General features: G+C 41.9%; 1 protein-coding gene across 1 annotated transcript in view; it reads left to right on the forward strand.

The window, feature by feature from the left end:
- Nucleotides 1-1,549: 1,549 nt before the first annotated feature.
- Nucleotides 1,550-15,431, forward strand: part of MOCOS (molybdenum cofactor sulfurase) — a 403,086-nt gene continuing 389,204 nt past the window's right edge. Inside the window, exon 1 of the mRNA XM_073332641.2 lies at nucleotides 1,550-1,850. Within this exon, the coding sequence (XP_073188742.1) occupies nucleotides 1,667-1,850 (184 nt within the window). The 5' untranslated portion in view covers nucleotides 1,550-1,666. The remainder of the gene's footprint in view (nucleotides 1,851-15,431) is intronic.

Raw genomic sequence — 15,431 nt, forward strand, 5'->3', positions numbered from 1 at the left:
CACATACATAGTAACTATCATGCTCACACTCAAACGGATGGCACACCCAGATAATGGTGGCAGCTCGTAGAAACACCATAGCCAGGGTTGTGTTCTGGGATGTTAAGCCACCTAAAGTTGCCTAGGCACATTATGATACTACCATACACCACAGCATTAACTCTGCCCCCGAGGGACGCCAGACATCACCCCTTTACCAAACTGTCCCCTCCCAATACCACACCCTACTACACCTAACATCCTCAACTAACAGGATTAGATACTTTGGTAAAGGAGTGTATACAGAAGGTTGGGCTGAATGGGCAGAGTTAAGCTTGTGGTGCATAGTCTCCAACACCCCAAATACCAGGAAGTATGAGCGCGACAAAGATTTCCTTGAGCTACCAGGAATCGTACAAGATGTCTCAACAAAAAGTGATGAGGAAAATCTGTGCCTCAGCCTGGGACAAAGGAGAGAAGTAGCAGAGATGGTATGACACTACACAGCACAAGATCAAGAATGGACAGTAATGATAAATGGACACAGCAGATCAAGCCCAGGGGTGTAACTGAACCCTTGGTGGGTTATACTCACCTGCGCAACACCTCAGGGGTCTGTCATTTCCCTACACCTTTATATTTTGTTATGCCAATACTATGTAAGGTGGCTTTGCTTTTCACTACCTTGTTTAGTAAGGGTGGGGAGACGCGGGTGTCAGGCATGTTGTGTGTAGCAACACAACCTGCTTTTGTATATTAAAGAGACAAGGTGGGTGAGGTAATATCTTTGATGGGACCAACTTCTGTTGGTGAAAGACACAAGTTTTGAGCTTACACAGTGGACATGGTGCTACCTAGGAGCTTTCATGAGGCGGGTAAGTGAGCTCATCTGTGGAGCCAACTCTTTGTTTCCCAACTTTGGGATCGAAAACTACTCCATTACTTCCCCCATCACCACTTTATTTTGGTGGTTACATTCTGTTTCTCCTCTGGAAGAACCTGCTGCCCTCCCCCTGCTCTCTCTACTTCCTTCCTGCCAAAGAAACTCCCTCCTCATCTATCTTCTTCCCCACCTGCCCCCCTTAATCCAACGTCACCGCCACCAACTTCTCTGAGGTCCCTTTACAGTTATTGCCCAGGGCCGGGGCAGGGGGGCAATTGCTGGCTGCTGGTGGGTTTGCAAGGTCAGCCTTTAACTCGCTTCCTCTCACCCCCGTTCATGTGGGTCTGGTAGTGCAATGAACAGGCACCTGGAAGAGGATTGTCTTTTCTTTTCTTTCCAGAATACCTCGGCCACAGGCCCTAGAGGAATGTCACAATGACACAGGGAACATCCAACCTCAGATCCAAGCCAATCCTGAATCTGGGAAATACAGTACAATCATGAATGATTATTACTAATGATGACACCATTGGGTTCGTTCACCCCGGGGCTTCGCTCAATAACCCCGAACAGGTGCTTCCCCTCCTCCGGCAGCGGGACGAGGGCTGTGAGTGCGCGGCGCAGGGATGAAGCCAGCGGTAGGAACAGGGCTTGAGGGCGGAGGCGGGCGCTGGGTGGCGCGCCCTTTGCTGGGGGAGGGCGGCGGGAGGAGCTCGCCGGATCTCCGCCTGCCCCAGCTGAGCGTCCGTGCTGTGCTGGGAGGGATTCGCCCAGGAAAGTCTGCGCCAGCTCAGGCCTTGCATCATGGCAGGGAAGCCGCGGAGCAGGGCCGAGCTGCAGCAGCAGCAGGCGGCGCCGCCGTCCTGGGGAGAGCTGCTGTCCTTCCAGTCCTTCCAGCGCATGTGTCCCCCCGGGGCCGGCTACGGCTACGGCTACGGCGGGGGCAGCATGCAGGGGATGCGGGAAAGCGAGTTCCGCAGGCTCGGAGGTAACCCGATCTGGAGTGAAGGTGCCTGGGGGGTGGCCCCCTGCGGCCAGGGAAGGGGCTGTGGGCGCGGCTCGCTCACTGAGCGGGCCTGGGACAGGCAGCTGCTTATACAACTTCTGCCCTGGCCTCCCCCCACTCGGCACAGTCCCTCGGGCTTGACGCGCCGCAGCTAAACCGAAAGTAACACACCGAGTTTCCCTCCTTCGCAGAAGTTTGAAGAAGCCCTGGCAAGTGGAGTGGTTGGAGTGTAAGTGCGGGCTCCTTGCAGGAGAGGACCCCAAACACTCGGAACATCCTTTCAGCACGCCCCAGAGCTAGACAGCACAGAGTTTACCCCCGCAAAGGTTGGGTGTTTCCGGCTGAAAGGGTCAGGCCCGGACCCTAGCGTTTGAGACAAGCGCTCTAATTAGTCTGGCAAAAAATATTCTCTCCCTTGTCCCTTGCTCACCTTTCCCTCCCTTCGCCCTTTGGATGTCACCAAACTGGTTCACCATCCTAGGCAGGACTTGAATTTCGAATGTAAAAAGCCAGGGGGAAAGCCCATTTAAAAATAAAAAGCAATGTTCTATATGGCTAAAAGCAGCAAAAAAAAGGACCCAAGCCCTGCTTGTTTTCCCACCTTTTCAGGTCACCTTTAAACAGGGTTTAAATTATCTCCATTGGTCTCAATAGTGACATAAGTAAAGGACATTCCTTTTTATATATTTATAACATTTTAAAATTGTACTTGTGTTGGTGTAAAATGACGCATCTTCACAGGGAAATAATGACAAAATAGCTTTAAAAAGAACAGTACAATTCACAACATTTAGGCGGGTAAGGATTTTAATCTCAACACTTCTCTGAGTGACATTTCTCTTTGTATAGATTTTTATTTTTCAAAGTCAAACTTTGCTTTCCCATACCCAAGCCGATATTATATTGGCAATAAGAATAATGATGTATTGTTATATGTTTAAGATCCATGCCCATGGCTGCTGTGGCTACAAGACTTTTGGAAAAGTTAAAATAACACAGGGAGCAAAAAGTAAAGGAGTAGTCGCTAAGGTGCCACAAGTACTCTTTTTTTGTTTTTGTGGATACAGACTAACACGGCTGCTACTCTGAAACAGGGAGCAAAATACCCACAGATCCAATCCTAGATTTGTGATCAAGTCAATATGCTTGTTTTACTAAGAATATTTTTATCCTGTCACTCTCTTTTATTACTTCTGTGAAAATGTTTCTTGCAATAGATTATAGGATCTGTGTTCAACCCACTAATGGTTTAATGTGTAACACTGGCCTTTAAAATTTACATCAAAAGGCAAAAACGAGGAAAAGAGTGAAAGAGAGCAAGGTATAGTTTGAGATGTTTGAGGATTTTTTCTTTAAAGAAACAAAGATTTATAGAATTTTAATTTGAAGACGTAGCATTTCTGACATCAGTTATTCATATTTGTGAAAGTTTGAAAAGAGGTTTGTGTGTGACAAATAAACTTGGGCCAAAATTTTAAAAATAGGTACTTAAAGTTAGGATTCTAAATCCCTATTGACACTGAAACATGTGACCTGATTGTCAAAAGTGCTGAGAACCCAGTAGCTCCTAATAACTTCAGTACTTTTGAAAATCAAGTCTTTTAAGTGTCTATAGATCGGGTCTTTCAATGAGCTCTCTGTGAATAAATCTCTGCACCCACATTGCAGAATCAGGGTCTAACAAGGGAATTAGGATTCTACTTTAGGTATCCATTTTGGAAAACTTTGTGGTGTGTGTGTGTGTGTGTATATATATATATATATATATATATATATATACACACACACACACACGCCACAAAATCAAGCCTTAATAGATTTTGTTACAGTAGACTATGGGTGTTAGATATTTTATAATGTTTCCAGGGAAAAATAAATATTGAGCATAAAATAGAATGTATGATAACCCTAAATTGTATGTTAGTCTGTGGCAGGGTGACCTGAATTGCCCAATCTAGCTGGCATTCAGATATCTCTACTTTGCTTGTCCCTCCCTCCCCGCCTTTCAGGATGTAATTTTTTTGAGTGTTTAAAAGGCTCCAGAGCATTTAGCCAACCAGCAGTTTTCAGTAACCTGTCAGGATCTCCCTACTGGGGCCACAACTAGAAGCTTTGTGTCATGGAGGGCTCCATCTCATCTGTAAACATGGGTCCGGAGCATGCGAAGTTTTTCAAACTAACCTTCAGATTGTCCCTCCCTTAGCTGAATGAATGTTGTTGGGCTTCTCCATGTCTGCTGCAGGAAAACTCATCCCTTCTGGTAAAGAAAGTAATTGAGCAAGAGGTGAAAGAGTGGGAAAAATTATTTCTAGTCGTTCCTGATGATGAATAAGACAGTTGGGTGCAATGCATATGTGGTCAATAAAAGAATTCAAGATAGTCACCGGGGGAATCATCATGCCATTTCTAGAGGATGGCAAAGGACTATGAACTTTGGACCTTGTAGAAGCTTACATGCACATAGGAATACTCCCCAAGTACTAGAAATACCTTATTTGTTGTAGAGGAACAGCACTGCCAATTCAGTGTTTTGCCTTTTGGGTTGGCACTGGTGCCACAAGCTTTTGTGAAATGCTTAGTCATGGCTATCTGCACAGGATAGTATTGCTTGTGTTTTCCTTGGATGACCTAGTCCTTCTCCCCATGCCAGGCAGGAATCAAGTAGACCTAGACCATCCCTGACTGGTATTTGTCTAACCTGTCTTTAAATGATGGGGATTCCACAGACTCTTCACTTGACAGGTATCGGTGCTTAAATATCCTTAGAGTTTGAAAGTTTTTCCTAATATCTAACCTAATTCTCCCTTGCTGCAAACTAGCCCGTTGCTTCCTGACCTACCCTCAGTGGGCATGGAAAACAGTTCATCACCGTTCTTTATAACTGCCATTAACGTATATGAAGACTGTTATGAGGGCTTCCCGAACCTTCTCTTCTTTAGATTAAACATGCCCATTTTTTTCAATCTTTCCTCATAGGTAATGTTTTCTATACCTCATCATTTTTATTGTTCTCCTCTGGACTCTTTCCAATTTGTTCACATCTTTCTTTAAGTGTGGTGCCCAAGCTGGATGGTACTCCAGCCGAAGCCTCACCAGTGCTGTGTAACCCCAAACAATTACCTCCAGTGTGTTATGAAACTCCTGTGAATACATCCCAGAATGACATATCCGTTTACAAAATGAGTGAGCTTCAAGCGTTAGGGATTGATCTGTGTTATACCAGATTTTACAAAGTGGTCCTTTGGAGTTATCCAAGATTCCTCTCCAAGGTGGACAGTGTCCTTATCTCACCTTAATGAGCTTGTCTTGACAACATACCCCCCCACCCCCAGTATACCCATCTGAAAGCCTTTCTCGTAATGCAAGAGGATAAATGCCCTGGAGTTCTACTTGGAGTGAACTAAAGCATTCAAAGTCCTTCCAACTTTTTGTTTTCAATTGACATCAGTTCCTTAGATGATGCTGTCACTAAGTGGACCATGCTGAAATGCTCTCTGATTGTAGCTTGCATTGCTATGGTGTGACTGGCCTAAAAGTTAGAAGGCCATATCAAGGCTCGCTTGATCTGAGGCAGGGTGGCTTCTACGGCTAGCCTCAGGATCTTCCCAACAAAGACATCTACAAGGTAGATGCAAGAGGAATCCTGTTTTGATCTCTCAGTTCCGCAGAACCTCTCTCTAAAGTAGGGAAGCCCAAACTTTCTTGCACCTAGAGATGTCATTTCTTTATGTATATCTAAGTTTGTCACTTTGTGCAATTTTTAAGCCTATGCTTTTTTGGAATCCTTCTACAGACTATATGTGAATTAGGGCTGATGTCTTTTTGGGGAGTATCTTACTTCTTTACATATTTCAAATCAAGCAAAGCCCCCACTATAATTTTCAGTTCAGTTTCTGCTGCCTGTTGCAGTTGTTTGGTGGTTTGCACTGAGAAGCTCTGCTGTCACACCGTGACCTGGGATGAGTAGGGTCCCTCTCCCAGTCTCTATACAGACATCCATTTCACAGCCCCACTACTCGTCCTGGATGCTTGGTTGAGTGATTGTAGCCCTAAATGCATAATGGTTCTCATGCTTTGGAAATAAATTAATGGTGGGTATAAAACACAGATCTGCTCAGCCTAAAATAAAAGGTGAGATTTGCCAAAGTGCTCAGCATTGACCTAACCCTACTCCCATTGAAATAAATGGGAATTATACCACTGATTCCAGGAGGGAAAAAAAAATCCCTCTTATAAAAGCTCTGTGAAAAGATAAAAAGAACTAGTGCAGTTCCTTAAATCATCAGGGGTCTGTTATGCTTAACACATAAGCCTTAAGACTTTCCTTTTAAGCAAAAGTTTATCTGTAAGTTTCTCCTTGGAGGACGATTAACTGACAGATTGTGCAATACTTTCTAAACATATGCATGGAGGCTATTAAACTGATTCCTATCTTATAGGCAAGAGAGTACACGCAACGTGTGACCGTGGCCTTAAACACTTACTTATAAAATAGGGTCAGAATATTAACCTTTAATTTAGAAACAGTTAAAAAATCAACAATGTTTCAGAGTCTCTTCTTAAGCAATAGGATCTAATATACTTTATGTTGAATGATTTGCTATAATGAAATCACAGCACTAAAGAAAAAAATCACATTCAAGCTGTATCATGTTTTTGAGAAGAAGTGGGCGTACTGTATCTAATATAGTATGTTACATTTAATCCCAAAGTACTTTTCCAGTTATGGGTCTGTTCCTGTACTCCTTTCCTAGAGAACGCTCTCATTGACTTCGGTGGGAGTTGTTGCAAGAATAATGAGCACAGCCGTATATACAGATGCACCCAGAGAGAAGAATCAAGGGCACTAGAGTGAGCACCTGTCTTTTAAGAAATAAATAATCCTCACTTGTTGCCTAATGTCCCAAATCCCATATCAAATTAATAGATGGTGCTCATCATCCCATATTTCAGTGATAATCATGCAAAAAATCATACAATACTAAGGTGCTGTGTAGACTTTGTTGTTGTGCATAATTTTGTACAACTAATAAAATATCATGGGTGTTGGTCTCTTAATAATAAATTTAGTCTTGAATTATTTATAAAATTGTCCCTTATTTCCTTGAAATGCGGTGGTCACTCAAAGTTGTCACCTGTTCTCATTCTGTCTTTCAGTAACAAAACAAATAACATTTAGGTATTTGACCTTTGTCTTCTCCAAATAATTACTTTCTCATATTTCTGTTAACAGTTATTCTAGGACTTTGTCTCTAAATAGGATAGTGGGGCAAATAGTTCTTCTCAAGACAGCATTATTTTGTTGGTAAGGGTTATTAGACAAGCAGTGTCAGTTCTGTCCTCTGGGAGGAGAATAATCACAGGCATGGGTTCATCTCCTATTATTTCTGTCCTGGTTGAAATCAAGAACTAGTGAATGAAGGTTGGAAAGATTTTTTTTTCTTCTCACGGTATGAATTAATGTTTAGCCTTAAATCTTTTCATAATCTAGCACCACTCACTTTTATTATTTCCTCCGCAATTGTAAAGATTAAATCATTTTGGTATTTGATCTGAGAGCTGTCTCATATGTATATGAATCCCTGCTGATTTGCAGAACAGTAATGTACACTGGCACGTCTGCCCTTTTAATCTTTGTTTTGTAGAGACCTGCTTTCCCCTTCAGCAGAAACTTCTGTTATTTAGGGTTGGAAGTGAGAATGGTCTAGTCTCAATATGCTTTTAAAGATTAAATTTGATAATTAGGATTATATTTATGTCACTAATTTAATTATCCCCAACCAGGTTAAAAAAAAAAGTGCAGGCATGTTATAATCAGGCAGAAAGAGCTTAATTATGCCTTGTCAAAAGCTGAGCCACCCGTGCCCCTCACAGTGGCTGAAGGTATTACACCTTTTGAAAAAGTAAAATGTCTTCACTGGTGTGAGCAGGTGAGCATGCAGGTGGAAACCAGTGCTCCCCCTTCCTGTCACAGTGGAGCAAACCTGGGGTGCAGGGGGATGGATGGGGCCAGGCCCAGGTGTCACAGGGGTCACTCACAACGAGTGATGCCTCCTCCTGGCTGTCCTGGGGTTTAGCTCTGGGCAGGCGCTGCACCCTCCTCCGCAGTCTCTCCCACCACCCTCTCATCCTGCAGTCCCTCTCGCTCCAGGAACTGCGGCCTCCTCTTTGTGACTCTTTTTCCATTTTGCTGCTGAAAAAGGGGGAAGGGAGAATTGGAAGAAGGGGGAAAGCAAACTCACCCCAATTTTTCATTTTTGAGTTTTAGTAAAAAAAGAAAAAAAGAATATTTAAAATCTCCTAAAAATCTTTCATGAACATATTCACTGGGCCTTTTTTCCCCCCGCCAACCAAAAGAAATGTTAGTTTAAACTTTGACCAGCTCTAATTCACACTCATGAATCCTCAATCCTTTTAAAAAGAGAAACAAAAAAGCCAAACAAGTATGTGAGAAACATAGATACAAACAAGCGACCTAAAGCACAACAGAGCACTGAATACAATGCTACCTAAACTTATCTGGGAGATTTACTACTATTTGTATTATGGCTGCGCCAGATGCCCAAATAAATGATCAGGGCTTCATTGTGTTAGGTGCTATTCACAAATGACAAAAAGATAGTCCCTGCCCCAAAGAGCTTACAATCTAAGGGCCAGAACATGGCCTGTCCTATGTGCTAATGCAAGGCAGGAGAGGGGGCAGTAGGTGACCTTACTTTCTTGGACTGATGCACCCTACCACCACTTTCTGTGCATGAGAGTGAAGCAGACTTTACAGAGCTGCTATGTACCCCCCATTGTACAGGTAGGTGGGAAGGTCAGGAGAGGGCATGGAGTGGTTGGGAGCCTAACAACAATTACTACCGCCCAGAGCCAGGTCTAAATAAGAAGCTCTCCCTTGGGCTGCTCCACTGGCTGTACAACACTATAGGCTAGGCTAGATCACACATAAATGGTTTACCCCCAGGTAAGGATAGCATAGATGGTGGCGTGCTATAAAGGTGTACCAGCATGAGTTTGGGAGTGTCACATTACACACGTCAATAATGGTAGTCATCTCAATAACATGCTAGTATCACCTTTATACCACATCACACTGTCGTGTGTTCTGCGTAAGCCACGCAGGAAAAAGCTGTTTCAGAGAATATACAAAAATTCTTGTGGGACTGTTTTGGCATGTCTCCTGTGAAGCTAGGTGATCCAGAAGTACTGGACTTGAAGGGAGAGGAAAATTATAACAAATACATTTTAAAAACCTCTAAAAATGATCTTAAGTATCTTTTCTAGACATAAAAAAGGTCATGACTTAAAACCCCAGTATCTCAGAACCTACTGGTTAGGGAGAGTGAGTAGAGGAAACTGGGATTTGCCCCAACCACACAGAGCTTGTGTTTCTAGCTCCCATTAGGCATGAATTATGGGACAGTAAACCTGTCATGGGCCAGTACTGAATATTTCCCCATGGTGCACTGCATTGTAAAGGGGTAAATTTTGGTTTGCTAGGGGAAAGAAGCTGCTGTTTGAAGATTTGTAGCAAATGAATCCATACCCCATGGAAGATGGATTAATGGGTGGAGTGCTGGTGGTGAGAGGGCCATGTTACATGCAGCTTATTATATGGCTGTTCAATTGATTGCATTGCTATCACCACAACAATGTGATACGACACAATCTTACTAACAGTTCCTGTAGTTTCTGATTGTATAAATGGTTAGCTGAATATGACCATTTCTTAATATGTTTGTCTGTGTTATCTAATGAGCTCACATTAAGAAGTAGAGTAGGAGCTGTTTGAGTGTAAAAAGGATTTAATACCGAATATAAGCATAAAGTCAACAATGCATAGATATTTCAATTTTTTTTTTCCTTCACAAATTTTCATAGCAGCAACATGTCATTAGGAAACAGCCATCTGGCACATCATGATTCAAAAGGTTATCACTAGTACACTTGGTGTAGGAATGATGGTTCATTCTTGCAGTGATGCTTGATCTTTTACTCTGGTGTTGGTGGACTGAGCTCCAAATAAATAGTAGTTCCCATCATGAAACTGCCATAATATTTCAAAATTGAAGGAATTTTTAGTTTTGTAAGAGGAAAAAGATTTCCCCAAAGATTCAGGGGTTGTCTTCTGTTTCTGGCAGTTGCATTACTCAGGCTGATATATGGAATGTAGTTTCTAACCTCAGCTTTGTCATTGCAATACATTTCTCAAAAGTGTTTGAGGAACCATTGTACTGGTTCATTTAAATACATGGGTTATAGTAGGAGGCTTTTAGAACTGTAAGCTCAGCTGATGAGTTTAGGAAACAAGTCTGTAAGCAGTAAGGTCTGCTGCTGCTGTAAGTAAGGGTGCAAGTTCAGACTTTTCATTTGTACTTTGCAAGTACAGACAGGATCAGTTGTGACTGGATCCTTTGGCGAAAAAGGTTCAGATTTGGGTCCCTTAGGCACTTATAGCCACATTTAGACTCCTGTTTCCAAATCAATGTCTTGATTTAAAGAGGCGCCTCTGGGAAGTCAACGGGTGTTGCACATATTGAGGCACTAATGAGTAATTTTCAGCACCCAAGTTTGAACATTTTCGTTTTAATGTTCAGATATGTTAGTGTGGAATCCCTATAAGGAATATCTATATAAGGCATAGTAGTGTCCACTTTGTTGTATAGTATATGAAAATGTCAGTACAGGGAAGAGATTGTATTGTAAAAGGAGAAGCTGCTTTCTGATCATTCACTGAGCAAATTGAGCATATTTGAAACTTTTGTTGCTCAGAAACATTCCTGCTGTTGAATTTTTATATTCAGCAATGACTACTTCCAATTAAGGTTTTTTTTCGTTGTAATGTTGCCATGTGATAGTGCCATGTGTAAGATAGAAATACACTGGTAAGAAAACACCTATGTACAGATCACATACCATTCTATTAGATATAGAGCTATTTCTTTTTTTAAAAAAAGAGAAGATTATTAATCTAAAGAAATTTCATACATTTTAAGACAGAGACATGGTCAAGTTGATATCAGTGGAATTGCTACTCTAGATTTACACTGCTGTAAGTGAGATTGGAATCTGGCCCACAGAAGCTTCTGCTATGTCCATGTATTATTAGTGATTTGTTTGTGGTATCAGTTACCATGTGCTAGGTGCTTTCCAGACATTCAAGAAGGGACGGCTACTTGATCCAAGGAACTCCCAGTCTCCAGACAGATACAAATAAACAGAGAGGGGAGGGGCAGTTTATATGCCAATCAGCTTGATTCTCTGTATACATCATAGCAGAAGTGGATCTTTAAGAGGGTCTTAAATGTGAAAAGAACCTTTATGGTTAAGCTCGGGAAGATCATACCATGCACAGGGGGCTGCCTAGTAGAAATCACCAATGAGAGAAGCTGACAAATGGGCAGACAAGACCAGGAACATGGGCAGAGCAGAGAGGATGGTGAAGGAAACCTGAATCTTGTCCGGGGAAGATATTTGGGGTGGGGGAAAAGGGGGCATGTAGAGCTTTTTAAGATGTCTCTAAGGCATCTATAACAATGGTTTCTAAGCACCAGGTATAAATGTATAGTAGGCATATTTTATTTAAAACGGCATTTTAAAATATTTTGTTAGGAATCTTTCTGTACTTCACTGAGGTCACTGATTCAGAACACAGCAGTTCGAAAAGGAAACTGAAAGTGTTTATGAACAGTGAGTCAGTTTTGTGCCCGTTTTGTGTTTTTGTGCTCTCAAATTTATCCTTGATTGCAAAATAAGTTGTATAATATACTTGTCATGGGGCTGCTACCCTACACAACCATGTTAGTTTTCTATCTGGTATATGAAATCTGGGTATGAAACCAGATAGAGAAATTTCCCCAAACAAGATTTATAATTCTCTTATTGTCCTATTTCTTACTATCTTCCTCTCTCCCCTGTGTAGGAGAATTCAAGGGAATATTATATTTGCAAGAGGAGGAAGAAGATGGGGTTTCAGTGTTCGTTCAGACCAGGTTCTGAAGCAACATGGTCTAAAACATTTTCAGAGCACCTTAGGAACAATGTTAATCAGACAACATTTTTCTCAGTTCTGGATTCCCCTGAGTAGAGACTTATCCAATTTTGTGACATGCATAAATGAAGGAGTAGGATGACAACAACAAACTCACTTTTACTAGTAAAATAACTAGTACTTGAACTTGAGTCTCTGGAGATGGAATCATGTGCTTGTTTAACGTTTGGAAAGATGACAACCTTATTTTAACAAGTATTCATTAATGTAATTTTGTGAGAATTTTATTAACATACGACCTTAGGATACTGAATACCACTGTGCATATCCCTATGCATACTTGTTAAGAGTGCAGCTGAAGGTTAAAGGCCACATAAATCACCTGAAGTAAGGATGCAGCCCAAACATCCTACCTCCTATCTGAGAGAGAAATCGAAGGTGCAAAACTTTCAGATTTTTAAGATGCTTGTGCTCTTATAACACTATGTATAAGAAGTTGTCATAATTACTGCTTATGTTGGGTAGTTACTAATAGTTTCAAGGATGCCATGATATGTAAGCCTTTGTGTATGCGTACCAATGCCCTTTCATTAAAACAGGATAGACCTGATGATGGGTAATGGTCCCATCCACTAGTGCCATTAATGTCTCCAACAGCATATTAAGCAGAGGCCTGTGATTGGGAACAACATTTTTTCCTTTTATTTGTACTTGCCAATAATCTCTTTGTGAAATCATGAATGCATTTTACAAAATAAAATGTAAGATCTATCTTTTGAAACAGAGAAGAGTATGGAGTCATTTCCTCCCCGCCCCCTGCACTTTTACCACACATCTGTGGGTAAAACCAACAAATGACGAAAATGAAAAAATGTGTAACGTAAGAGAGCAGAACATGGCCCTTTTGTTTCCCCCTGCCCAAGCTATATAGAATGGTGAATAACTTGCCTTGTAGTCTGGTACCCCAGTGTGTCAGCATCCTCCTTTGGTCAGATAGGGCACTGCAGTGTCTGCGCAGATCAGAGGGGATGTCAGTCCCCTTTCTTGTGTGTTATAGTCCTGTTCTGGAGCCAAGGACATTAATATCTGTCTCACTGGGGTGTACAGGTTTTCCCTTATGTTGCTGGGGATTATATCCCCCTTGCCCTCAAGGGGCCTGGAACCCCTTTTGCTCTTAAGGCCTTTTAGAGGCAGGTAGGGGAACCCAGGCCCACCCACGCCACTGGGTTCCAGCTCAGGCCTCTTAAGCCAGGCAGGCAGAATCAGTCCTCCACAATTCTCCTGCTATACCCTGAGTTCTCTCCTACTGCCTTTGGTTCTGTAGGCATCTCCAGCCTGTGGCTCTGGGCATCCCTTCTTTGGGTTGATTGTCACTCTGGGGCAGCTTCTCACCAGCTTGCTAGGCAGAACCTTCTTTCTCTGGCCTGCTTGTTCCTCTAGCAGCCATTCCACCCCACTGCTTCTCTGCTCTTTTATTCTCCCAGCTGTTATGAGGCTGCCAATCAGTAGTGGCCAGCAGTTGCTGCATTTACCTCTTGGTTGGTGGTGACATTCCTTCTCACACTGAGGTTGGATCAGAAGCAGATAAATAAAAACAGGAAAGCTCTGTGCTTATGGTGCTGACTGGAGTGAAACTAAGGATTTTACCAGAAATTATCTTCTACTTCTTCAGGAATTGCTCTTTGCTTCTTCATATAAATGTTGACTGGAACAATATTTATATTTAAAAAAACTAGAAAAGACCAAAAATAGTTGAAGCTATCTGAATGCTGCAAAGAGATAATGTTGGAAAAGCTACAGTACTTAATACTGCTATTCAGGAGAACAGGAGATATAAAGGTACTTGTGTTTTGAAAACTGGGAAGTGAACCAAATTGACATTCATATGAGAATGTATGGGGATTATTGTACTCTGAGGAAAACTATATTACTGGAGCATCATGTATTCAGTGCTTGCAACCAAACAGATGAAACATTTGATTAGCTAGCAAAGGACTTTAAATGCTGTCCATAAACAATGCGAACATCTTAGAGGTGGCGTTTCTTGCTAGAATGTCATGGGGATCATTAGAGATAATAAGAAGAGGACAATTATTGGCACACCTTAACTGCAGAAAGGTAGTGACAGATACAAAGCGCTGCAGAAACTGCATAATAATAGAAATGGAAACTGATTGATGGTTATACATCAAGCTGTACTAAAGGAGACCATTTAGCATTCAATCAAGTAAATAAAAGCAAACTGCAAATACTTGTTAACACAACAGGCGAATTGGATTTTGGGAGGTCCAAAAATGTTCCGTGGGATATACAATGCCAAAAAATCATGTAAAAGCACAGTAGGCATGACACAAAACAGAATGGGACATATGATATTAAACCAAGCAAAAATATCCATGTAGAAACCACTTCACAAAAGTTCATGAGAAGCTGTGACACAGCTGACTTTGCATGGTTCCTGGGACAGTGCCATTCAGTTAGACTGGATTGGTTTGTTCTCCATTCTGCTGCTGACAGCAGTTCGTGTCTTGACTAGGTCTCTTTGTCTCAATTTCCCCACCTATAAAATGAGGACGGTAAAAGTTGACTACCTCAGATTGTGAGGATTAGCCAGTTAGTTTGTATAATGCTTTAAGAACACCAAGTATTAATGTGCTTTTGTCCATCTAATGTGCTTTAAACTTGTCAGGGAGGGAATATGGAGGAAAGGGGAAAAAACCTATGAAAACATCTTGGAAATTTTTTTTCCAACGTGGGTTAACTAACTGCAAGAGCCATACTTTCAGTGGAAAGCCACTGGTCATATGATTGTCTGTTTTTGGTGGATTTCATGTCTCTATCTAGATATTATTGAAAACATTATTTCTAATTTATCCATTAGTAGGCCAGATTTATCACTAACTTTATCAAAGTTATGCTAAGTGGTACAACCTGGAACTGTGGGACTTTTGTGCCCCCTTAATTCTCCAGCCTGGGCTGTCTCTCACACTGCTGTGCCATTGGCAAACCCTTCCAGGTGCTGCGATCACTCAGCCATCAGCGTGTGGAGACTCACACTCAGTGAAATTGCATGAACGCGCTCAAAGCCACTCATGAATCATACAGAGAGAGGCATTAGCCAATCAAACCAGCCCCTCACCTTGCACTTGAGGAATATTCTGTTTTACACTGCTCAAGACTCCTTTGGACCATGCAAGCTCATTAGTTTGCCACTTTGTCAAAGGAAAGTGGACATGCACCAGCCTTTGTAATCTGAGCTGAGCTTCCCCAAGCATTTCAACCAAACAGGTGCTATTTTGAGGTACAGAGTGTCACAGCCATGTTTCTATGCAGACTAGGCTTCCAGTTAAATGTAGTTATACTCAGAAAGTCACTCTGGAAAAAACTGTTTTGTGGGATTCTGTGTTTTTCAATGATTTCCATATCAAATTTGCTCAGTGTTTTAACAGTCAAATATTTTTTTCTAGCTACTTGGATCTGAAAGTCAAGTGTGTTCTCTGACTTGTGCGTCATCACCAGTAATAAGTCTGTATTTGGAATGCAGTTAATAATTCTGTCAGTGGAATAGC

This window comes from Lepidochelys kempii, chromosome 2 (genome assembly GCF_965140285.1).
Source record: "Lepidochelys kempii isolate rLepKem1 chromosome 2, rLepKem1.hap1, whole genome shotgun sequence".
Lineage (NCBI taxonomy): Eukaryota > Metazoa > Chordata > Testudines > Cheloniidae > Lepidochelys > Lepidochelys kempii.